The sequence below is a fragment of the Podarcis vaucheri genome, assembly GCF_965113315.1.
Source record: "Podarcis vaucheri genome assembly, chromosome: 12".
NCBI lineage: Eukaryota > Metazoa > Chordata > Lepidosauria > Squamata > Lacertidae > Podarcis > Podarcis vaucheri.
In genome coordinates this window covers 65,034,227-65,059,146 of record NC_138750.1, presented here as the reverse complement: position 1 = coordinate 65,059,146, position 24,920 = coordinate 65,034,227, and the positions used below count along the sequence as shown (strand labels likewise).

At 57.6% G+C, this 24,920-nt stretch overlaps 2 protein-coding genes across 5 annotated transcripts; one reads left to right on the top strand and one right to left on the bottom strand.

Annotated features, from left to right (window-relative positions):
* Nucleotides 1–142: 142 nt before the first annotated feature.
* Nucleotides 143–11,013, bottom strand: ABCB8 (ATP binding cassette subfamily B member 8). Its single transcript, XM_082192327.1, has 16 exons — nt 10,853–11,013; nt 9,534–9,840; nt 9,073–9,222; nt 8,065–8,159; nt 7,799–7,904; nt 7,463–7,624; nt 6,839–6,924; nt 6,482–6,579; nt 6,023–6,128; nt 5,878–5,911; nt 5,532–5,668; nt 4,744–4,838; nt 4,025–4,158; nt 2,630–2,777; nt 1,114–1,364; nt 143–483 (listed from the first exon to the last, which is right to left on the bottom strand). Exons 1-16 carry the CDS (start codon nt 10,996–10,998, stop codon nt 403–405), a joined length of 2,136 nt encoding a protein of 711 aa, XP_082048453.1. The 5' UTR covers nt 10,999–11,013; the 3' UTR covers nt 143–402.
* Nucleotides 11,014–11,269: 256 nt separating this feature from the next.
* Nucleotides 11,270–24,894, top strand: LOC309514860 (autophagy-related protein 9A-like). 4 transcript variants are annotated; one of them, XM_082192275.1, is made up of 15 exons: nt 11,270–11,357; nt 14,356–14,507; nt 14,598–14,643; nt 14,955–15,017; nt 15,627–15,800; nt 16,487–16,628; nt 18,204–18,952; nt 19,750–19,903; nt 20,584–20,763; nt 21,693–21,941; nt 22,041–22,252; nt 22,671–22,773; nt 22,986–23,064; nt 23,629–23,791; nt 24,480–24,894. In XM_082192275.1, exons 2-14 carry the CDS (start codon nt 14,390–14,392, stop codon nt 23,748–23,750), a joined length of 2,391 nt encoding a protein of 796 aa, XP_082048401.1. In that variant the 5' UTR covers nt 11,270–11,357; nt 14,356–14,389; the 3' UTR covers nt 23,751–23,791; nt 24,480–24,894. The 4 variants fall into 4 exon arrangements, with proteins under 4 accessions (XP_082048401.1, XP_082048403.1, XP_082048402.1 ...); XM_082192277.1 differs by lacking the exon at nt 11,270–11,357 and adding an exon at nt 11,835–11,958 and having other exon boundaries at nt 23,001–23,064; XM_082192276.1 differs by lacking the exon at nt 11,270–11,357 and adding an exon at nt 11,835–11,958 and having other exon boundaries at nt 22,998–23,064.
* The last annotated feature ends 26 nt before the right edge of the window (nt 24,895–24,920 follow it).

Sequence of the window (24,920 nt, the reverse complement as noted above, 5' to 3'; positions counted from 1 at the left end):
GCAACCCAGCAGCTGCAGGAAAGCATGAGGAGAGGCTGACCGGGGGCTGGATGCCTCCTCATCCTGAATCAGTGCTTGGAGGCTGGACGAGGCCTCATGAAGCCAAAGTTTCGAGGCAGCTAAAAACACTTCAGACACACCATCCAAATGCAAAAATACTGTATTTGAAAAACAAGTTTAAATTACATAAAGCTCTGTTCAGTGCTGGAACTCAGGCAGAGTTAGGGGAGGGTATTTTATAACACTAGGCAGATTCCAGGGCAACAGGCTCCTGACTTGGCCCTCTGCACCCCTGCAAACCAATTCTGGGACTGCATCAGAATCCAAATAAGCTCCTGAGTGAAATGGGGGCAGATCAGGCAGTAATACTTCCTCGAGGGCAACAAAACAAGCTTTCCCGCTTCAGACTCCATCTTTGGTTTGGCGTCGGATCAACTCTGCATAGATGCCACCCTTCCGTAGTAGATCCGTGTGTGTCCCGGACTGGAAGGAGAGAAACGGAGATCAGGAAACAAGAGCAGCACTTTCCAGTCCCCAAAAGGCAGCAGAAGTGCCAAGAGCTGCATAGAGCCTACCAGTCAATACGACACAAGCACCATTCTCCCACAAAGAATAAGAGGAGCTTAGATTGGCCCCTTCTATCATGTCCTCTAGCATGGAAGTCAAGAGCGTTTTGTTACACCAAGCATTTAGTGCATTTTAATCTTGCCCGTTCTGCCTCTGTTTCATTATGACCTGTTTTAATCCTCACCTATTTAATTGTAGTAATATTTAAATTACTGTAAAATGCCTTCAGGCAGAAAAGTGGTCTATAAATGTTTCTATAAATGAACCGGGATGAACAGCATGAAATTGCTGTTTTAGAATTTATTAGCAAATTTTATTCTATTTCTTTAGGGCTCAACCAGTTTCCACTCCCAGTAGGTGCTGCTTTGGTCCAGCAAACCTGAGAAAGAGCTGCAGGTCTGGGTTTAGGAATGCCCAGCTGCACTGGTCTGGGGCCCAAGGAGGCTGAAGTCCACCAAGTGCCCCCCCCCAAATCCAGCTCTCATTAGCAGCCTGCCCGCTTTGTCCCTTTGTCCTTTCCCCGGCCAAGGCTGCCTGCCGCCTCACCTCAGCCACGTGGCCCTTGGACAGCACCACAATCAGGTCTGCATCCTTCACCGTGCTGAGACGATGGGCAATGACCAGCACGGTGCGGCCGGCCACGGCCCGGTCCAGGGCTTCTTGCACCACGTGCTCCGACTCCGCATCCAGGGCGCTCGTGGCCTCATCCAAGATCAGCACTTTGGGGTTCTTGATGAGGGCCCGGGCAATGGCCACTCGCTGCTTCTGCCCGCCAGACAAGGTCACCCCACGCTCGCCTGGGAAGGGAGAGAGAACGCAGAGGGGAGAGATGAAGGGGAAGCAGACAGACAGGACAACCAAGCGTGGCCCCCATTTCCCTCTCCACAGCCCACTCCCCTGGAGCTGGCGCGGCACAGGACAGGGAGGGGGGGCATGCAGAGGTGCCCCTTTCCATCCCACAGGAGGTTGCAGCATCATGGGAAAACCTTGTGGCCAAGGCCTGAATCTGGCACCAAGGGACACCAAATCTGGCAGCCAGAAATCTACAGAGATGAAAATAATTGCCACAAAATAGCCCCAGAACGTGGTGCCCTGAGGATGCCACTTCCAATACCTCTACCTTGTCTTCTAGAGGTGTTCGTGAACCCACTTAGAGCAGGAACCAGTCATTTAGCTGAACTTTTCAAAAAGAACATGGAATAAAGCACAACAAAAACTGCCTTGTGCCGAGGCTGGAGAGGAACTGCAGTCTGAGTTCAGAAAAAAAGATGCAAGAAGGAAGAGGAGTAGGATGAGTCTGTGGAACAACCAGGAGAGGTTGCCAGGTTTAAGAGGATCCCAATCAGGACTCTTGCCTCACTCCACAAACATTTTCTCAAAACCTTGATGTCCACCCTATGGTGGAAGCTGGCAAGTAGATCCAGGGAGAGAGTAGAATTATTTTTAAATGCCATCAGTTTAAGAGCCAGACAGGAACTGCCGGTGGGTTAGACAGGAACCTGGGATTAGAGAGAGGGACTTTCTGTCTGTCTGGGTGGAAAGGTGTCTCTGGCTATTTGAATAGACTCAGAAAGGTCAGACTGTCAGAGTGAATGGGCTCTCAGATACAGCAAGGGATTGTCTGTGGGCAGAGAAGGTTCTGTCTACCAAGGAGAAGGTTAGGATTCCAGAAGGGGCTAGGAGTCTTTTCCAGGTAATGTAAGACAACGGCTGTCCTACAAATAATTTAACTTTCCAGTGACTGATTTGCAGCTTGAAATTATGGAAGATCTTGTGTTGTGCCTTTCAGAAAAGTAACCACAAAGCTAGAACCTTACTGAGTGTAAACCAATAAAAGTTCTAGTTTTGTTCTGAGAGTGTCTAATCCTTACTTAGCTTCTTTGAGTGAGGATTGAGTGGTCACAGACTCCCCTTTTCCTAATTATAGTAGGTTCCTACCACAAACAGTTAGCTTAATACCTCTGCTGTGGGAAGGCAGGGAGAGATTTGTCTAACCACACACCTCTAGTCGCAGTCACGTTACCCAGCCTGCCACCCACCCCACCCCTTTGCTTTGACTCACCCACAACAGTGTTGTAGCCGTCTGGGAAGCTGCGGATGAATTCATCCGCATTGGCGAGGCGAGCAGCGGCGTAGATCTCGGCATCCGATGCGCAAGGCTTGCCAAAGCGGATGTTCTCCATTATGCTTGTGCTGAACAGCACAGGCTCCTGGGGCAGGAGGAGGAGAAGGAGTGAGGCCTCAAGACGCAGGGAGAAGCTTGAGCCCAAGGAAAACATCTCCCACAACTGCTGCTCTTGTCGCCTCAGCAAAAACACCAGCACCTCCTACCTCTCCCTAGAAGTTCTTCCAGTGAGATCATTCATGTTCTTACTCCAGCCCAAGACATCTTCTTTAAGACCACCAGTACTGCCTTGATGCAGCAGGCTGGTGGTGGATGTGGCCAGCTGCTCCCATGACCACCAGTTGGTTTGGAGAGCCCCTAAGCAGACTGCACAGCAGAGGCAGTCATCCCCACCACATGCTGGTAGCTGCTGCTGAGCAGAAAGGTCCCATTCCCACAGTAGCCCCACAGCTTTCAATCCTTGTTATTATTGTTTTAATACGGTTTTATTATCTATACTCATGGGACGCAGGTGGTGCTGTGAGTTAAACCACAGAACCTAGGGCTTGCTGATCAGAAGGTTGGTGGTTCGAATCCCCGCGACGGGGTGAGCTCCCATTGCTTGGTCCCTGCTCCTGCCAACCTAGCAGTTCAAAAGCACGTCAAAGTGCAAGTAGATAAATAGGTACCGCTCTGGTGGGAAGGTAAACGGCGTTTCCATGCGCTGCTCTGGTTCGCCAGAAGCAACTTAGTCATGCTGGCCACATGACCTAGAAGCTGTATGCCGGCTCCCTCGGCCAATAAAGCGAGATGAGCACCGCAACCCCAGAGTCGGTCACGACTGGACCTAATGGTCAGGGGTCCCTTTACCCTTTACACCTATTATCTATACTATGTTTTATATTCAGTTTCTGCATCCTGGTATTCTCTGAATGCCCAGCTGTCTATAAATTCTGAAATGAACAAATAAATCTTCAGCTATCACAATCAACAGTCAAATAAAAACCTATCCAATGAAAAAGAAACTAAGCCTTAAAAAAACACCAAGATCTAGGTTGGTGGCCATCGCACCAGCCAGTGACACTCTATTCCATACGTTAATTGCATACCACTTAAAGAAAGAATCTCTTTCTTATGCTTCTCTGCTAATCAAGTTCACTGTTCTAATGGTTTGGGGAAAAGAAAGCTACATCCTCTCTCCCCGTGATCTGTGACGGCATGCGGCATCCCCTTCTGTTGGCCCTCTTTTTTCATCTTAGAAAAATACTCCACTGCTTTCAGTCTTCTGCAGGCGATTTCTCTATTCCACTCCTCTTCTGCCACCAGCACCTCCACTCCACCCACATTTCTCACCTGGTTAATGAAGCCAATGATTTCCCCACGGAGCCAGGAGGGATCAAGAGTGCAGATATCACGGCCATCCAGAAAGATTGCGCCCTCCGTGGGCTCATAGAACCGCTCCAAAAGGGCTGCCACAGTAGACTTCCCTGGGCAGAAGAAGGAGAAGTCACCGAATGCTCCTTCCCCAGGCCATGCAGAGCGTGCGCCACACACACAGCTTTGCTGGCACTTTGGTTGCCAGGTGGCACTTGAGGGCAGGAACAGGAAGGCTGCCATGAGACCAGGACCTGGCACTATTCAGTCAGGATCAGCAGAAGAGGTTAGCGAGGTGTTTGGCCATTACTCAACTGAAACAGCACACGGTGAACGAGCTGTCAAGTTTTCATGAAACACAGGGCACAGATGGACCCATCTGGGAATGTGTGGGGTTTAGCAAAGGAACAATCCAATGAACAAATCAAAGGTGGGCAATGTGTGAGGAGGAAGCATCTCACAAGAGGATTTACAACCGAAAAGGAGCCTTAGAGGCACTTCGGAAAGGAGTCGTGATGATGCTGTGACCAAATGGCTAGCTCCATCTTAGGCGATATTAAGAGCTCCCTGATCGAGATCTCGGGAGGAGACCAAGAGACCCAGGCACACTCTACCACTCCAGCAGGCGGGGAAGTCTAAACGTGGTCAAGCCTTTGCTGACCTGGCCCTGCTGAGGGAAAAGAGAGAGAGAGACTTACCTCCTCCAGACGGCCCCACAATAGCCACTGTCTTGTTAGCAGGGATGGTGAGGGAAAAGTTTTGCAGGACCTTGGCGCCCAGCCGGGTGGGATAGCTGAGAACAGAAGAAAGAGATCAGGCCTTGCGGTGGACCAAGCCTACGGTGAGCCCAGAGACTGGCCGGTCCCACTGGCATTCAAGGACACCAAGAGATGAGGGAAGGGTTGGCGCAGGAGCCACTCCCAGAGGAGGGAGGCTTCACCAGGGCAAGCCAGAGGGACCCTTAGGAGAGCGGGGGGGGGGGGGCTGTGCACAGGAAGGGCTGAGCATATTGCAGGAGCAGATGACCACATCTCACCACTGCTGTGCCTCGTATCTGGCAAAGGAGTTTGCTCCCTGAGAATCTTTTGCTCAATGAAAAATATTAGCAAGTTGCTTGCTTGTGTGTCTGCCGAGGTAAGCCTGATACCATCTGAACAATGCCTGGTAAGCTTCAGAAGGGGTTTTTTGAGTGACTGGGAGGAGTCTGAGGAGGCCCATCTATTGCAGCATCCTGCTCTCACAGGGGCCAACCAGAGGCGTGTGAGGAACACTCAAGCAGGACCTCTCCCCTCCTGGGATTCAGAAGCATCCTGCCTCCAACCACTGAGCTTTTACAAAATAAACAAAGTGCCTGGAATGACAAGTGAAAAAACCAATCTATCTGTGCACTATAGATTTTGTGCTGTCTTTTTCCAGCCCTGTGCGCAAGAGCACATCCACTCCTGAGAGGTCAGCTGACCCACCTCCTCCCACCGCCGGCTCTCACCTGAAGGAGACATCCTGGAACTCAATGCGCCCACTCAGCATGCTGCAGGCAAGCTGCTCTTTCTCACAGACGGCCATCTCTGGTGGAAAAGTCATGTACTCAAACACGCGGGCGCCAGCGCTCATCCCCCGCACCACCTGGAGGAGATCAACAGCCACAGGTTGCGGGGAGAAGGCTTCTCGGGGAACCCCGTCCCCTCCATGCTCAGCTGCCAGGAGCAGGGCCACTTGGGCCACATCCACCACCTTTCACAAAGCTTGGGCGCATTTTAGCTTGTGTCCAGTTATTGTGGGGAAGGGGGAGACCTGCATACGCCCGCCACACCCTGCCGCCTCCCCCCACGTACCTGCCCAAACAGGATGGACATGCTGGCCAGGGACCTAGAGGAACACAATTAGGGAGTTTGTCAGGGCAAAGGACGGAACACATGGCGGGGGGGGGGAGTCTCTGATCAGCCACGGGGGCACATGGGAGGCCTGCTAGGGCCTTACCTTTGCACAGTCTGCGAGGACACCAAGAAGGACATGAGGTCGCCCGGGGTCATCTCTTCCCCAGCCAGGAGGGTGCCGCCTACAAAGATGGTACCTAGCACAATACCTGGGGGAGAAAACAGGATGGCAGCAGGTGGAGGTGGTGGGGCGGTTCAGGCAGCCTTTGCCCACCTTGTGCTCTCCAGATACTTTGAAATACAAATCCCACCAGTCCCAGCCATCTGGAAGGCACCAGGTTAGCAAAAGCTGTGATAGGAAAACTTATGAAAAAGGGGGGGGGAGGGAGTGCACTTTTATCAAGTGGGCAACTGCGTGTTCTCAGAACATATCAGGTTTAAAGTGCATTTGCTCCAGCAACCAGCATGCTGTCCCAGAAAGGGCAGAGCAACAGAGAGAACCGCTGCGTCACAGTGAAGTCACAGCCCAAAGATTCATCAGTGGCCCCCAAGCACCACTCACAGTTCAGGGCCACGTTGGAGAGCCCCTGGAAGAAGGCAATGCCCAGCCCCAGCTTCATGTTGAGGCGACTAGCTTGATCCACCTCTGCTCCATACTGCCTGCAAGGGACAGAGAAAGCAGCTCAGGCCAGCAGTTTCGGGAGAAGACTGGAAGAGGACCGAAGCGGGGAGAGGACCTCCAAGTTATGGGATGGCTATATGCCCCACTCAGGGCTCTCACACAGAAGGAAAGGGAGCAATTAGCTGATCTGCATTCCCCACCTTGGGGTGGGAGTAGGGAGGACTACCAACATATGGGGTTCCCCTCAGGGATTTTGAGGAAGCTGGCCACTTCCAGTCCAGGAGAGGAGGGACTCACTGGAGCTCTTTGGGTTCCATGGCGAAGGCCCGCACCGTCCGGACGTTGCCCAAAGCCTCACTGGCCACTGCTGTGGCCTTGGCCACCTGCAGTCAAGAAAGAAGCAGAAGTCACTGTGGAGGTCAGCAAGCTCCAGGAGCAAACCTGGAGGCTCCTGGCTTGGCTAACTCCGGGAATCACTTCCAGGCAGATGCACAGAAAAGATGTAGGGAAAATACACTTTACAAAGGAATGTATTTTTAAAATGGGAGGGAGGGAGGGAAAGGCAGGAGCTGCTCCAGAAAAGAACCCATGACCATGTGGGGCAGGCAGGGTGATTTGCTGACATGGGGAGATCAGAACTCTCTCGTTTGCAAACAACCGCCATTGCTCCCGTCTGCCACTCTGAGGTTGGTAGAGGGGGTGGGGGCGGGCAGCACACAAAAGCAGCTCATTCACCTAGAATAATTGGCTGAATCCAGCAAAAAAGAAGCAACGACATAAAGCAGAATTCTAGAAAGTCGTGATGGAGAATAAAGGAGCTCAGTCACAGACTAGAAAGTATTGGGGGGGGCTCTGGGGGGTTTTCAATGGCCTGGGTGGGGCTTCAGTACCCCCACTGCACACCGGCAGAGCCTCTCTTACCTGCTCTTGGGCTTTGCGTGAAAGCCTGCGCAGAGAGCCACCAATGTAGGCCCCGGCCCCCACCAAAATGGGCATCACCACCACCAGCATTCCCGTCAGCTTGGGTGAGATCAAGTAGAGAGTCACAAAGCAGCCCACAGTCTGGGTGAGGCTGCGCAAGCCCTAAGGAGCGGGAGAAGAAGAGAGAAACATGCCATTAAGGAAAGAGCCCTTGGCCCCACACCAGACTCACCTCCCCACCTCCCCACGGAAAACATCCCATGCATCGTTCAAGTCCCCCCACCCACCCCGTCCTGGGAAATCCAGACCCAGCTTTGAACCAGCCCAGCCCCACACCTGAGAGATGACAAGCTTGAAGGAGGACTTGAACTCCTGGATGTCCGTGGTCAGGCGATTCACCAGCTGCCCCGTCTGGTTGGCATCAAAGAAGGCCACCTCCTGCCTTAGGGAAGAGGGCAGCAAGTCACTCCACTTCTCTTATTTTGAAGAGCTCAAGCCCCTGGATGTATCTCAAGTTCCACCCTTCTCTCTCTCTCTCTTTCACCCACCCCACCCCACCCTGCACCCCACAGCAACCCTTCCCCCACCCCCAGGCCAGTTACCTGAGGAAGGAAGCAAAAAGCTGCTTGCGCATCCTATTGGCCACCTTCTCCCCAATCCAGGAGAGAAGCAGGATATACCCAAAGGTCATCAACCCCTGAAAAATTGAAGAAGGGGGTGGGAAGCGATGCACAACATCACTTGAGTGCAAAACCAAGACAAATGATTTTTAACACGCTATAGCTGTTAATTAGCTGTTAGTGTTTAAAGAGCTAAACGACTCAGGCCCCAAATATCTGAAAGACAGCCGACTTCCCTACTGACCCTTCGGGGTGCAAAGATCCAGAGAGGGATCCCCCACCCTCAGAGGATTGAGGGGGGTGGCAAGGGGGAGAAGGCCTTCTCTGTGACAGCCCCTAAACTGTGAAACTATGTTCCCACAGAGGTGTGTCTGGTACCTTCATCATACAGCTTCTGGTAAATGCTGAAGACACACCTCTTTACCCTGGATTTTGACTTTGAGGTGAATATTCTTAGGACCCAACTCCTTTGGTGATTGTAAAATGTTTTAAACTGTTTTAATGTGTTTTATGTTACAACCTGCCCTGGGACATTAGGGTGAAGGGTGAGAGAATGAATAAATGAATAAATGAAATTAAACAGCTTGACCGGTGCCACACTATCTGTGTTGTGTCTACGAGGGTTTCTTGTGAATGGTTCTCTGCCCTTTGACTTGCCAAGTCAAAATTAACATACATCTAAGTTCTAATTATCACTACCTGCACCTTTTGCATCTCACTGTCACTCAGCTCTTACCTTATAATTTAACCCTTAAATACCTGCTAGGATTTCGCTTCATGTATGTAAAGAGGAGGGCTTGAGTCCATGAAAACCTATGCACAAGGTGCTAGTCTTTAACGTGCCACAAGACTCCTGGTTGTTTATATGCACATCAGTCTCCTCATCTCCTCCCCACACAAATCCACCCCGAGGACCCCAACTGCACTTGAGCTTCCCAGAAAGATCCTCTCTAGCACGCGCTTCCCAGAAAGATCCTCTCTAGCACCCACCTGGAGGCCATAGACGCTCAACAGGCGCAGGGCAGGTCGACGCGCCACACGGAGATAATCGGCCACACGCATGTGCTGCGCTACCACATTCACCATCTTGCCCAACAGCAGTGGGATCTGGATGTTGAGCATTGCGGCTCCCAAGGCAAACTGAAGGCAGGGGGGAAAGCAAGGTGAGGAAAGGCAGCTGGACTCAGAAATGTCACACCACACAATTTGTGCCTGTGGTTATTTCACCCTCTAGTCCAAACTGTCAGGCTGGGTTTTCTGCTTCTTCCCACATCACACACCTTTCTTTGGGCTTCGTTTCCTTCTGACTTTGTCAGCCTTTGCACAGGTGGGCTTGCTGGTCTGGGCATGTGAGCACACCCTGAAAAGTTTGACCACACCCTTCCCCATCATTTGCACAGGACACAACTAGCCACCCCCCAATCAATGAGAGAAGAGGAAGGGGCTCTCACCAAGACTGCTGCGATCAGTGCCAGCAGTTGTGGGCGCAGGAACTTCCAGAATATGGCCCAGTTAAAGTCTGGCTCCTTCTCCACAGGTGGGGGGACACACACCACCTCAATCCTTTGGACCTCCTGGCAGAAGGCCCGCCTGAAGCCCGCCCCCAGTCCCAACAAGGCTGGCCCTGCCAAGAAGGCAGCCACCCGGCCCAGTGGGAGGAGGCTGCGGGGCCAGAGCAGCAGCATGGCGGGGAATGGCTTGGCCAAGCGGCTGGGAGCCCGCAGGAAGCACGAGAACCTGGCATGGCTGCCCGGGTACCTGCGAGGAGAGGAGGAAAAGAAAGCCAATCATCTCAGTTCAGGACAGTGGCTGAAGAAGACACCGCTAGGTAGGGCTTTTGTCAGACAGAGCAGTTTGCTTCCAAAGACCGTACGATCCCCTGAATACCATAGAGATCAGAAAAAGGTAATCCTAATCACAAGTTATTGTTATTCCCAGGTGAGAAAATGAAGCTGAGGGGTCATTGGCACAACTCACCCCAGGACACTTAGGGGATCCCTCACTTAGGGGCCTAGCTGAGTCCACCAAACCAGGTACTACAAGGGCAGGGAAAGTCAGTTCACAAAGGCCTTATTCAGCCTCAGTGAAGCGTCTTTCTGCCTCTCATTTGTTAACTGGAAGTGACAGCAGCTGCAGGTCCATTCAGCAGGAAGCCGATCTCACAGGAAAAGCCTCCTGCTGAACCAGATTGTCTTTGCTCAGGAAACAAGTTTCTCTGCAGAAGCCTCCCTGTGGCACGTCCTTTTCTCAGCTTTGGGAGCCTGCAACTGGACCAGGACGGCAGAGTTAGGCCTAGACGGCCCCTGGCCAGGAAGACGCCAGGTGGGAAGCTCGCCTCCATTTGCCACCCTTAGGTGGAAGCAAAGGCGAAATATTCAACCAGGGGACAAGTCTCTTTCTATTCCGCCAGGCTTTTCCAGGAAGCCTCTCTGGAAGATGGGGGGGGGGGAGTGTGGGTGTGCTTTGATTTCTTTAGCTTCGTGTTCACTGCAGTTCTCTTTTCAGTGTTTGTACACGTCTGAAACTGTGAAGAGCTCTTCCACCTGTGGGGAAGGTGGGGGGCTCTGGCGAGGCGCCGGGCTGGGGACTGCGGGGCTGCGTGGCGGGGGGGGGGGTCGCTTGCTGTCACCCGCCCCCTTGGGGAATCGGCCCTCGGTCCCGGGGGGGGGTAGCGCGGGAGGCCGAGGCGGCGCCGGAGGAAGGCACCCAGCCCCCCCCCCGGCGGCTCCGGCGAGGCGCTCCCGGCCTGCCCCGCGCGGGCGACGGTTACCTGGCAACGAGCAAGGCCCGGCCGAGCCCTCTCGGGGCCGCCCGCCCCGGGGCCCGCCAGCAGCAGTAGGACGCGCCGCCGCCGCCGCGGGCCCCGGAGAGCCGCCCCGGCCGCGGGAGCTGCAGCAGCAGCAGCCGCGCCAACATGGCGGGAGCCGCCGCCGCGTCCCCGTCCGCCCTCTCTCTCGCTCCTCACAGGAGCCCCGGCGCGGCCGCCATCTTGGAACCGCCGCCAACGACGCCGGCCCACAATGCCCCGCGCGAGAGAGAGAGAGAGAGGGCGGGGCGGGGCTGGCGCCGGGGGGGCGGAGCCTCGTGCCCCGAGCAGCGCGGGCGGCGGCGGCGGCGGCGGGGAGAGAGAGAGGCATGGCCGCCCGCCCCGGCCCCGGCCCGCCCGGGAGGAGCCCCCGCCTCCCCGCCCGCTGAGCCCGGAAGAGCCGCCTCGGGCCCCAGGCAGGGATGGCAGCGCGAGGAGCCCCAGGGCGGAGGAGGCCGGAGGAAGGCAGGTCAGGCCCCGCTCCCTCGGAGGCCCCAGCCCGGGGGGGGGGGGAGGCGAGCGGGCCGGGCCGGGCTGGCTTCGGGGGGGGGGCTCCTGCGCCAAGAGAGCCTCCGGGCAGAGCCAGGGGAGGGCCTGCCTTCCCCAGAGGGCACCTGGCCAGGGAGGAGGAGCCCCTCTCTCTCTCTCTCTCTCTCTCTTGGGGGGGGGGCTGCAGAGGGCCTGCCAGGGACTCCCTCCCTCCCTCCCCCCCCGCTTCCTTAGGCCCCCTGCCAGCTGCGCAGCCTGTTTACCCGGCCCGGGGTTGTTGATGCGCTTGCTGCCTGCCCGGGGTATTTTTAGCTCGCCTGGTGACTCTCCTCCATAGGGTGGGATAGGGAGCAGCCCACCCCCAGTGCAGAGGAGAGCCCCCCCCCTTTGGGCCGGCTGGGGGCCGGATCCTGGTCCCGCCTGCTTCTCCTCCCTGGCCCTGAGCCTCCCAGCCTTCCCGGGATCCGGCCCTCCCTCTCCGGGGTGACTCAGGGCTCTTGCGAGGCCAGCAGGGAAGGGCTGGCTTCCCTGCCGGACGTCAACACTGGCGGATCCCCCAAGCAGATCTCTCTGGGGCAGCGGTAAAGGCAGGGAGCCCTCGGAGGGTCACTTTCCTGCCAGTAACTGGGGGTGCGGGGGAGGGGGAGCTCTCTTGGCTGGGGGGGGGGACACAGGAGCCGGAACTCGGCATTCTTCAACCTGGTGCCCCCTAAATGCTTTGGGTGGCAACTCTGAGCCAGCCAGGACAACCTTGTGGCAGGGCTGGGCCCGGGGCCCCAGAGTCTGTCCTGGGCCAAGGGGGCTTCCTGAGGAGTGGGGGGAGGGATGCCCCTGGAGGAGGGGGCAAGCAGAGTCTCTGGGGGGTGCGGCGTGGGGGACACAGACTTGTGTTTCTCTCTGCTTGAGCTTCTTGCTCTGTCCTGGCCATGAAGCTGAGCTCTCTCTTCTCCCTCCTTTGTCCAGTGGGGGGGGGAGGGGGGCACCTGCCCTGCTGGAGCTTCACCTGGAGCAGCCCAGGTGTGCCGGCTGGGGCTGGTGGGAGTTGTAGCACAAAGCAGCTGGAAGGTGCCAGGTTGTCAGAGGGTGGCCTTGGGAATGGCTGGGAAGTGACTCAGCGAGTGGCAGGAAATGGAGCAAGGCAGATGGACAGGATCCAGGGCATTCCTGGCCTCTGCAGGTGACGTGTGAGAGGGAATGGGTCTTCCTCAGGGAGGGCTGGATCCAGGCCCTGGCAAGCGGAGCAGTGCTTGTTTGGAAATGCCATAAAAGGAGAGAGCCAGGTTTTGCCCAGGCAAGCCTCTGCACGAGAAGGAAAGCTAGATATTGGCCTGGAGTTGTGAAGAAGGACTCCCATCCCAGCGCTCAGGCAGACCCAGGGAAGTTCCTTGCCTCCTTTCTCCTGTCATTTGCAAAAAGTAAACAAGGGCATGCCAGGCCCAGCGGAGCCCGAGATCAAGTTACTCTCCCCACCCCCATCTCACCTGAAAAGTCAGGACCTGTTTCTCAATCCCTCAGCAGACCTGGTTTACTGTCCTTGTTTTCTTTGTTTTCTTTGTTAATGTTCAAGCCCCGTGTGAGAACAGGAGAGATGCTTCTCACCTTAGCAGGCTGCCCAAGAGACCGCCTCTCCGCCCGGCTTGCTCATCCCTTTTCTCCCTGTGCTTGCCAAACTCCCAGCCTGGCCGAACAAGGACAGCGATTCAGCCAGCCCAGGCCCCAACCCGCCTCCTTCCCCACTGAGATCAGCAGAGGGGGACTGGTTGGTTGTTCTTCTGCCCTCAGAGGCTCGGGGTGGCAGGGGCCCCAGGAAAGGGTCTTCTCTGTGGCAGCCCCTCAGCTGCAGGACTCCTCTGCCCTGTACAGCTTCTGGAGGATGCTGAGACGCACCTCTTTCACCCTGACCTTGGACACTTGAATCCACCATATCTCTCTGGTGGCAAGTTGTTTAACTGTTTTCAATATTGTCTATTAACGTTGCAACCCTGGGACCTTGGGCTGAAGGACGGGAAGTAAATAAACCCTTCTCTCTCTTTCCTGGCCAGCCTGTCAGCTGGCAAAACCCTCCTTCCCCAGGAATCTTCTTTCTGAAGCCCAGGCCAGCCGGGGGCCTCTTTCTTGGGGAGACCTGCGCCCTTGTTTCCGCTGGATCTGCTCCTTTCTCCCTCTTGGCTGTTTCACCCCCAGTTCTCAGGTTCCCCCCTTTCCTTACCATCCAGAGCCACAGTAGGAGCTGCTAGGCAAAGGAAGGCACTGCATTCTCCTTCCTTGGCATGGCTGCTTTGGTGGAAATTCCTGCACTGTAGGGGGTTGGACTAGATGACCCGGGTCCAACTAGGGTCCCTTCCACCTCTACGGCTCTATGGTTCTTTGAATTTTTGTATCTGCATTTTTAGATCTTATTTTGATTTATGTGGAAATTGTTTCAATTTGGTTGTGTACTTTTTGATGTGTTTTACTCATAACTTTTGTAATGTTTGTGATTCTGTAAATCTTGGCATGTTGCTTTAACTATGGAAAAGTAGCATACAAACAAAATGAGGGAGAGGAGGAGAAAGGGGCCCAAAGTCTCCCCCCTGCCTTCTACTGATGGTTACCTAAAAACTTCCTTGTTCCTCTTCCCAAAATCAACCAACTGGTCAGCACCCAGTTTCCCCTCCTGGGACCCCCTGCCCCCTTCAGCCAAGGCTCCCCACTCTCCCTGACCACAGCCCCAATCCTGGCTAGTGGAGAGTGGTCCCTGGCGACCCCCGGCTGGAATGGGGGGCTGCCCCTCCCCAAGTGTCCTGGAGATGGCCTTGTATCAGAGAGCCTGCGCTTGTGACTCAGGAGGCCGGTTGCTGCCTCTCAGCCTAACCTACTGGATGAAATGGGGAGGCAGAGAACTCTGCACGTGCCCTGGAGCTCCTTGGAGGGGGAAAAGTGGGATAGAAGTGCAACAGTAGTGATAATCTGCCCCCTTCTCCCTGTGTCCCAATCAGGGTCTGACGGGAGCCGGGCAGCTCAGCAAACCCCATGGAGGTCAGTGGGAGCCACTATGGCGATTATCATCGCCTCCCGGACTACGAAGAGGAAGACTCTCCCCCCGAGGATGAGAAGGAGCTGCTGGTGCACGTCACAGAGGGGCTGAAAGGTACCCCTCCCCAGGCCCTGGGAGGGCAGAGGGCCGCCGGCGGGGGTCCTTTCAGCCAAGCCCCCCTTCTCACTCTTTCCTCCTTTGCAGATTCCTGGCATCACATCAAGAACTTGGACAACTTCTTCACCAAAATATCCTTCCTGCTTCTTGGGCATCTTTCGCTCAGGAAGGCCGCTCCGCAGAGCGGCTGGGGCAGAGTTGGCATGAATATGCTACAAGGACTTCCCAGCAGCTAGGGAGCACCTCTGAGCATGAGCAAAGCACATTTCCCTTCGCATGTGGGGCTGGAGGAGCATGTGGGGCTCAGCGGCCCCAGAAGGCATCTGGAATCCCAGGGGAAGGGGTGCTATGTGCTGGCCTCCCTCTTTTCCAGGTGGCTGCGGGGGGGGGGGGTCTTCAAGGCAAGGCATAGCAGAGTGGTTTTCCTTAACAGATCCTGCACATCTACCATTTCCACCAAAAGAACGGCTTTGCCTGCATGATGCTCTCGGACGTCTTTGAGCTGGTGTGAGTACCCAAAACTCCCCCCACCTCCTTCTGCACCCCCTTCATTGCTGGGCCCTGGGGGGAGGAGGAGGAGGGAGCTGGTGGGCATTTGGGGCAGGGCTGCTCCTGAGTGGACAGCATCTGCCCCCCTCCTCTCTCTTCACTCTGGGACCTGTCTTCATCGAGTTGGGAGGGGTCCCCCAGGGTCATTGGTCCAGCCCCTGCAGTGCAGGACTTGTGGCTTAAGATTCCCATCCAAGCTCTGCTTGAAAACCTCCCCGGAAGGAGAGCCCCCCAGGAAAGAAGCCTGATCATCTTCCCCACAGCGGCCTTCAGCTGTTTGGAGGGAGCCCCCGCATTCCCTCTCGGTCTTCTCGTCTCCAGGGAGCATGGAGGTGCCTTTCTCTGTCCCCAGGGGGGAGGCCCAGGGGTCTCCTCCGGATCTTCCTTCCCTGTTGGGCAGGGCAGGGGGTGGGAGGGAGCCCCCACGTCGGCTGCAAAGGGTCCCACCAGGGAACGCATTGCATGGCAGGCAGGTTGGGGCAGATGCGCCCTGGGAGTCCTGCAGGCTGAGGGGGGGGGCTGGGCAGAGGGGGCTCTCCTGACCCCCCTTGACTCCTCTCCCCCCAGGCAGTTCCTGTTTGTGGTCACCTTCACCACCTTCCTGCTCTGCTGCGTGGAGTACGACGTGCTCTTTGCCAACCGGCCTGTCAATCACACTCACCCCGGAGGGGGCGCCCTCCCCGAGAGGAACAAGGTGACGCTGCCTGATGCCATCCTGCCCACGCCCCAGTGCGCCCAGAGGTGAGTGGGGGGGGGAAGAGACCCTCCTGCGGGGAAGGGGTCGGCCCTCGGGAGCCCCAAACCTCCTTCGCAGCCGGGGGGGGAGGGGAGGAGAGGTCCAGTTAGATAGATCCTGTGGAACTCCCTGCCTCTTGACTCCAGGCAAACGCCTTCGCAGTGTTCCTTCTGGCACCTGCTGAAAACGTTCCTCTTTAGACAAGGTGGTGTGAGTTTTAAGGACTTAACTCTTGCATGTGGTGTGCTTTTCTGGCTTTTATTATTTTATCTTTCTGTCAACTGCTTTGAGGGGTTTTTGTTTTTATGATATATAGATAGATACACAGCTGCCCTTGCATTCTAGGGGGTTGGACTAGATGGCCCTTGGGGATCCCTTCCAACTTTATGGTTCTATGTACCTGTATGTATGTATGTATGTATGTACACACACGCACGCACCCCTTACAAAAGGGTCGGAGTTAATCCAGGTTGATGAATCTGGAGCGACCTAGTGCAACCCAGCCTAGTCGCTCGGAGGGAAGAGTCCCTCCCCAACAGCCTGGACCTCAGAGGCTGCTGCTGCCCATGCCTGCAGGGGAGAGTGTTGGTCTCGCACCCGGGTCCTGCTTGGGGTCTCCCTCCCGTTGTCCTCGGCTGACCCTCCCCTGGCCAGGCTGATTGGGCCCTGGTGTCCCCCTCCCCTCCCTCAGGATCCGTTCCAGCGGCTGGATCATCTTCCTGCTGGTGATGGCTGCCACCTTCTGGGTCTACCGCCTGGTGAAAGTCCTCTGCAGCCTCTTGGGTTACTGGGAGATCCGCACCTTCTACACCAAGGCCCTCAAGATCCCCGCGGTGAGTGAGTGAGTGAGTGAGTGAGCAAGAAGGAAAATAAGAACTTTTTTATTCCAAGCACAATTCAAAGTGTTGGTGCTGACCTTTAAAGCCCTAAACGGCCTTGGTCCAGTATACCTGAAGGAGCGTCTCCACCCCCATCATTCTGCCCGGACGCTGAGGTCCAGCTCCGAGGGCCTTCTGGCGGTTCCCTCACTGTGAGAAGTGAAGTTACAGGGAACCAGGCAGAGGGCCTTCTCGGTGGTGGCGCCCGCCCTGTGGAACGCCCTCCCACCAGATGTCAAAGAGAACAACAACTACCAGACTTTTAGAAGGCATCTGAAGGCAGCCCTGTTCAGGGAAGCTTTTAATGTTTGATGTATTGCAGTATTTTAATATTCTTTTGGAAGCCTCCCAGAGTGGCTGGGGAAGCCCAGCCAGATGGGCAGGGTATAAATAATAAATTATTATTATTATTATTATTATTATTATTATTATTAGTTATATGCCACCCTCAGCCAGCAAGCAGCCTCTAACATTAAAAACCTCCCAGCACAGAGGGGGCGAAGGGTGCAGCAAGGACCCCCCTTGTTCCTCAGGAGGCAGCCGGTGGGTCTGCTGAGCCCCCCCCTCCTTTACCTCTCCTCTGACGCCTCCTTGGGCTGCTCCCAGAGGCTGCTGACATCCCACCCCCCAGATCGCTCCTGCGTGTCTGGGCCCCACGGCTTAAATAGAATTTAATTGCAACAAGGGATGCCTGCATTTCTGCCAATAGCAAAAGAGGACAGTCCCTGTCTTCCAAATAGTAGTCGAATCCTTAAGGTGTGTGTGTGGGGGGGTGTCTGCCCTCCTGCCTGACTGAACAGGGCCGTTCCTGTGAGGGGCACAGCTCCTAAGCACCTGGCGCTTGAGCGTCTGTGTGTGGTTCCTTGCTGCCGTAGGGGCAATGTTGTCGGTGGAATAAGGAGTGGGAGGCAGGACTTGAGGGGTGAAGGACTTGGGTCCTGATGGCCAGAGACCCAGTGAGCAGGTGGGGGTTTGCCTCCCCCAGGGACAGCGACCTGACTTTGGGGAGGGTGCTCAGGAGCTGCAAAACTTTGGCTCCCAGCTTCTGGATTTCACTCTGTAGGCTGATCTTTTTTTTGGGGGGGGGTGGATGTCATTTCTGGCTCTCCCTTGAGGGAGGGAGGCTGGACTAAGGGGCCGCTATGGCCTTAAGCAGAGATCCTTTGTGAAGCAGGGGGGCCTAATCCTGTGGCGGCTGCCTGTTTAATTCTGAGCTGAGCAGGAGCTATGTCTTCCTACGCCCCACTTTAGCAAGCTGGAGTGCCTGTAGGGAGGTCTAGTCATCCATCCATTCATGTCTGCTTATAAAAATATTTGTGTTCTGCTGGGTCCTGAAAAGAATATACAAAAGCAGTTTTCAGCGATAAAAACCCAGAACCATCTGGGGAGGGGTCTTAGTTGCCTGTCAGGGGTTTAAAAGTGGGCCCAGAAGGAGGCTGCTGAGTCTCCAGGGACAGAGGGGCTGGGGGTCCTCTTCCTCCTCCCCCCCCCCAGCGTGTCCTCCTCACCCCCTCTCTTGCGCCCCCGCAGGACGAGCTGTGCAACTGCAGCTGGCAGGAGGTGCAGGCGCGGCTGATCTCTCTGCAGCGGGAGCAGCCGATGTGCGTCCACAAGCGGGAGCTGAGCGAGCTGGACATCCACCACCGCGTCCTGCGCTTCAAGAACTACCTGGTGGCCATGGTGAACAAGGCCCTGCTGCCCGTGCGCTTCCGCCTGCCCCTGCTGGGCGAGGGCGTCTTCCTGACGCAGGGCCTCAAGTACAACCTGGAGCTGCTCTTCTTCTGGGGGCCGGGCTCCCTCTTCCAGGGCCAGTGGAGCCTGCAGCCCCAGTACAAGCGGGCGGGGGCCCGGCTGGAGCTGGCGCGGCGCCTGGGGCGAGGCATGCTGCTGCTGGGCCTGGCCAACCTGCTCCTCTGCCCCTTCATCCTGGTCTGGCAGGTGCTGTACGCCTTCTTCAGCTACACGGAGGGGCTCAAGAGGGAGCCGGGCAGCCTGGGCGCCCGCCGCTGGTCCCTCTTCGGCCGCCTCTACCTGCGCCACTTCAACGAGCTGGACCACGAGCTCCAGGCGCGCCTCAGCCGCGGCTACAAGCCCGCCTCCAAGTACATGAACTCCTTTGCCAGCCCCCTGCTGGCCCTGCTGGCCAGGAACGTCTGCTTCTTCGCCGGCTCCCTCCTGGCCGTCCTCATCGCCCTCACCGTCTACGACGAGGACGTCCTCACCGTGCAGCACATCCTCACCGCCATCACCCTCCTGGGGGTCATCGTCACCGTCGCCAGGTGGGTCAGGAGGGCGGGCGCATGGGGCCCTCCAGAGAGCCAGGGCCGGAAGACCCGCCTGATGCGGCCCTCCACCTCCTGCTGCTGAAGCCCATCTCCCGTTCCCCTGGGCCCTGTGGCCAGGCTGGGAGTTTGAGCCCCTCGGGGTCTCAGGTGTGGGCTGGGCTTCAAAGGGAAACCCCAGCAAGTCTTCAGCTGTGATTTCTGTCCTGAGATTAAAGCCCAGCCCCATAATAGGCCTGCTACCCCTGGGGAGTCCTAACCAAGGCCGGCTCCAGGGAGGATCTCCAGCAGACAGGCCTCTCTCCGGTTTGGCCTCCTCTGCCCTGCGGAATGGGGGCACCTGGCACTGATCCCTCGCCAGATCCCAGGTTCTCCTCGCATTGAGCACACGTGTGGTATTTCAGGGGTTGTAGTTGGCCACGTTTTGTTCAGAATAGACCCATTGAAATGGATGGACCACAATCACATCTGTTAATTTCAGTGGGTCTGTTTAGGTGAGCGCAACCCCATATTTTCAGTGGGTAACAGGATTTTGTAGAATGGTCAAGTCAGATGGGACCCCCAAGGGTCATCCGGCTCAAACTCCTGGCAGATTGCCTTCAGACCTCCACCTTCCGCCACACATCCACCAAGACACCAAATCCTGGTGGCAAAGCGCTGGATTAAGCCATGGAGGGGTGCGGGGAGGCTCCTTTCGCCAGGTGTGGCGCACCCCCCCACTTGATGTCCCCAGTTCATGGGGGAGGGTGTTTGGGCCGGTCTTCCTGGGTGCTGATGAGACCCCCCTCCCGCAGGTCCTTCATCCCGGATGAGCACCTGGTGTGGTGCCCAGAGCAGCTGCTGCAGTGCGTCCTGGCGCACATTCACTACATGCCTGACCACTGGCAGGGCAATGCCCACAAGGCGGAGACGCGGGAGGAGCTGGCCCAGCTCTTCCAGTACAAGGCGGTGAGTGGGCCGGGGGGGGGGAGGCAGGAGGTCTTTCATTTCTGGAGGATTTGTAGCCTGCTGTTCACCCAGAAAGGCGCTCAGAGCAGCTGACGTGCAGTCAGTCAGTAGCTGCTAATATTTCTTCATATTGTGTCTTTTTCATAGTTCGGGACTCAAGGCGACTTACACAGATAGTGAAAGACATTAGCTAAAAGCAAAAACGTTAGCTAGAAGCATAAAGCTAAAGGCAATTGTTAAAATGTAGTTAATCATTAATATAATGAAAACTAAGATTTAAAAGGTGTGTTCAGAGCACAGGCCTCAGCAATAGAGACATGCCAGCACCAGTCCTTTCCCAAAGTCCCCTTGGAACCAGGAGGTCTCAGCTGTCAGAGAATGGACAGCGCGGAGGGAGCCTGTCTGGCATCCCCTGGCAGGGAGTTCCAGAGTTGCCTGGGAGAAGCCCCCGCCGAGAAGGCCCCTCTGGGGGCCCAGAAAGGCTGGCAGGCAGTGCTGCCCGCAGGCTTTAAGGTGTGAAGAAGGCATTGCGCCATTAGGAAGGACAGGGCAGGATCCGGCAGCTCTGCTCCTTCGCTCTCCTGGGATGGAGCCCCCTAGCTCCCTCTCATCCTGCATGCCAGGGTGGGTTTTGGGGAGGGGAGACCTCTGGCGCTGACACCCCCCCTCCGTGCCCCCAGGTCTTCATCCTGGAGGAGCTGCTGAGCCCCATTGTGACCCCCTTCCTGCTCATCTTTGCCCTTCGCGCCAAAGCCCTGGACATCATCGACTTCTTCCGCAACTTCTCGGTGGAGGTGGTGGGGGTCGGGGACATCTGCTCCTTCGCCCAGCTGGACATCCGCAACCATGGCAACCCACAGGTATGGGGGGGGAGCTGGAGGTGGCAATCCTCACCGGGGGGGGGGGGAGATTTCAAGCGCTAAGGCCTGTTTGCCAGCAGCCGTGTGACCCTGTGCCTTCCCTGCATCCAGTCTTTGGGGACAGGCATTTCAGTTTCTTGTTTCCGGGTGGAATTATTCTGAAGTGCCGCAGGGGGTTGGATGGAGGGCCCCCCCCCATGAGAGACAGTGTGTCATAGCGGTTAGAGCATCAGGCCAGCCCCTGAGAGAGCCCAGGGTTCCAGTCCCCACTTGGCCATGGAGCTCCCTGGGGGGCCTTGGGGCAGTCTCTGCCTCTCAGCCTCACCTCCTTCGCAGGGTTGTTTAAGCTGGGGGAGGGGGGCCATGTGTGCCCCCTCAGGCTCCTTGGAGAAAATGGGGGGAGGTAAATGCAATAAATAACACGATACCCACTGGCAATCATCGTCTCACACAGCAGCCCCATTTTACAGGCAGAGAGACTGAGGCTGGGAGTGTGACATGCCCAGGGCCAAGCAGAGGACTCCTGGGCTTCTCTGCTGCAGCCCAGCCCCCAGTTCTGCTGGGCTCCCCTTCCCCTCTTGGGCCCATTCTTATTCCCCTTGCAAATATGTGTGAGCTGACATGAGGGGCTACATGGCTCAGTGGTTAGAGCAGATGCCCCCTCCCCTGGGGCACACTCACCCTGCTGCCAGTCAGAGTCAGACCATACTGAGCTAGAGGCCCGCGAGCCCCCTCCCATCCTGCCTCCAGCCGTGGAGGGCAGAGCCGGGCCAAAGTGGCTGGGAGCCTTTGGTCTACACAGGTTGGTGCTCCTGCAGGAGAAAGTCCTTCCTGAATCCCCCAGCCGCCCCCTTCCCTGCGTGTCCCCCCTGAGTCTTCCCTGCGCCCACGGCCTCCCTGACTTGCTTTCTCCCCCCCCAACCCCCCAGTGGCTGTCCCAGGGCCGGACAGAGGCCTCCGTCTACCAGCAGGCAGAGAACGGCAAGACGGAGCTCTCCCTGGTCCACTTCGCCATCACCAACCCGCGCTGGCAGCCTCCCCCCGAGAGCTCCCTCTTCATCGGGCACCTGAAGGAGAAGGTGCAGCAGGATGCGGCCCACGCGCCCCCTGCCCAGCGCCTCTTGGCCGAGGCCCCCCTGGGCGCCTCCTTCCTGTCGGACGAGGGACCCTGCACCGTGGTGAGTCCTGGGGACGGGGGAGGGGGCCATCGCTGGGGTCCTGCGCCCCCTTTCCCCTCCGGGCGCTCCCTCCCTCTAACCGCCTCTCCCTCCCTGCAGCCGGAGGCCCTCCTGGCCAGCGTCCTGGCCCACCCTGTCCTGGCAGCGGGAAGCGGGGGTCTGGCGTCCCAGGCAGAGAGGCGGCGCTTTGGTCAGCTGGGCAGCGCAGCCGGGGCAGCCGCCAGCATCCTCGCCTCCCTCTCCTGCTCGCAGCTGCCCCGGCGGGGCGAGAACGCCGCCTACCAGAGCGACAGCACCCTCCCCGGAGACAGGTAGGCAGAGGGGAGACCGGGCTGGTCCGGGGCCCGGGCGCAAGGATGGCAGGTCAGGCCCAGGGCTGCTTGGCCCCGAAGGAGGGAGCTGGTGGGGGGCTGGAAAGAGACCCTGGGGGGCTCCATTGGGCCTCTGCTGTTCCCCACCCCATTCTCTCTCCACCTGGCTCTTGATTTCATCCTTGGGGGCCCGCTGCGTTTCCCATTTCTCTTTTCCTTTCCTCTCCCCTCTTTTCCGCTCCCTCTGCTTTCTCTCCCAAGTGGTTCCTTCTGCCGTCCGGAAACGAGCCCCCTGGTCTTGGTGGGGAGGGCCTTGTGGCCTGGGCTGCAGAGGGGCTGGTGGAGGAGGGGGGGCTGCCCCCTGCCCAATCCCTGCTTCTTGCAGCCCATGGCTCCCTGCCTTTCTGTGCCCCACCAGTGTGGCCCCACCGGAGACGCGCCCAGGGCCCCTCAGCCGCTCAGTGCTGCTCTCAGAGTTTGCCTCGGCCGAGATGAGTCTGCACGCCATTTACATGCATGAGGTGAGTGGCTGGGGGTGGGGAGCGGCAGGGGTGGGACTAGATGGCCCCTGGAGATCCCTTCCAGCTCTGTGCTTCCTCTGTCTCCTGGGTGGTGGGGCGGGGCTTGTGGGATCCCTGGCGGAGGGGGCTTGGTCCTGGCTGAGATCCCCCAGGGATCCAGTATGCCCCCCCCACAGGCTGTGGCGCCCTCCTGACTCCCCTCTCCCCTCCAGCTTCACCAGCAGCAGCAGCAGCAGCAGCAGCAGCACCAGACGTCGCCACGCTCACCCTCGCAGCCCTTGGCGCAGGCAGGTGAGCCTCCCCTCGGGGGCACTGGAAGCAGCGCAACCCTGCCGGGGCTTCCTTCCCTTCCGGGGGGGGGTCTTCCCTGGGGGCGCTTCCCCCAAGATTCCTCCCTCCGATGCTCCTGGCTGCAGAGCCAGGCGATGCCTGGGGGGGGGGTCCTTAGCGGGGGCTGGAAAGAACATGTTGCCCAGCGTGGAGGCGGCTTGGTCTGCTCCAGGGCGAGAGCCGTCTCCTTGGCAAAGCAGCCATGGCTGAGTGGAGAGTCCCAATGGCCCGTCCCACCTGAAGGGCGTTCTGGCCTCTGCTTGCCTTTCCCTGCCCCAGGCGGGGGTTAGGGGGTCACTTGCTTGCCAGTGGCCCTCCCTGGGGGGCCGAGGTGCAAAACTGTCTCTGGGGCTCCTGACGTCTAATATTCACCTGCCCCCGGGGGGGGGGTGAGGAAGAGGCAGAAAGACGTTGCTTTTCCTCTATTGTAGTCTTATGTTTTGAACCGCCCTGAGAGAGGGCAGGATACAGATTTAATACAAATCTCATGTGGGTCCCTGGCTCACTTCCTTCTCCACCCTGCAGCTTCCCCCAAGCCCTCTTCGCATGTGCGCAGCCAGGATCTAACCCTTGGGGGCTGGAAAGAGGAAGAAGAGGAGGAGGAAGAGTCGTCTCAGGCACAGCAGCAACCGAGGGAGAAGAGCTAGCAGCCGCCATCGCCCTTCCCATTGCCCACCCTCCTCTTGACGTGAGTCTCCTTCCCCTCCTGCTCTCTGACCCACAGCTCAGGGGGGACTCTGCAGAGCTCAGCCCCACGCTCCAAGGCCCCCCACATTCCCTCGGGGTCAGGGTTAGGGGAGGCTGGCAGCACCAGGCAAGGATTCCTGGGATCAAGGCTGCTTCCTTCCTGGGGTCCTGCTCTGAGCAATTTTGGATGGAGAGATGGGGCTAGAGATGCGAAGGCCTGGGGTGGGGACAGTAAATGGTGGGGGGGAGTCGCCTTGCTTTCCCCCCCTTTTTTCTGTGTGTCTGGAAAGAGGGTCAGCAGCTCTGGGCGGCTGGCTTTGTTCAGACACCTTTCCTTCCCTGGGGAGTCATGGCCACTGACTTGGGTGGTGTTAAAGGGGAATCGGATAAATCCTGGAGGAATCAGCGTAGAATCCCAGAGCGGCAGAGTTGGAAGGGGTCACGAGGGTCATCTAGCCCAACCCCCTGCAGGGCAGCACTCTTTTGCCCATGACCCTGAGCTTCAGAGTCCCTTTCGTGCTCGGCCAGTGGAGCTCTCTCAGCTGAGGAGAGGAGGAGGCCAGGAGCCAGGATGGAGCCTGGACGAGAGGGGCCCGGCCCCATCGCCCCTCCTACATGCCTTGCATGAGGGTTCGGTACCTGGGGTCCAGCCCCCCAACCTCCTAACCCTGCCTCTTTTGCCCCTGCAGGTGATGGCTGCCGGCGGTGACTTGCTGGACTCCTCCCCCCCCACCTCCCGGAGCGTGGCCAGCCAGAAGAGGAGCAGCGCAGGAGTGGGAATGCGCCTGATCCCCACCCTTGGCTGGCCCTGGACTCTGACGGGAGAAGGGGACCCCCCCCCCTCCTGGCTTTGGGTGTGTGCCCTCCGCGGGGGTGAATAAGCTATGGGCCGGATCAGGCCCTGCCCGGTGCTACTCCTAGAGCTATAGAGTTCCTGAGGTCGCTGAGAGGATGGCTGGAGCCAAATGCCCCCCCCCTTCTCCCTGCCTTCCTCTGCTGCTATATGAGCTGCGCTGTGCCCCCCCCCCCCCCGCAAAGCTGCCCCCGGGGGCAGGGGGCTCCAGCTCAGGACCCTTTGGGGACAAATAAATGTTTACAGATGTGGCTAACGAGAGAGATTCGCTTCCTAT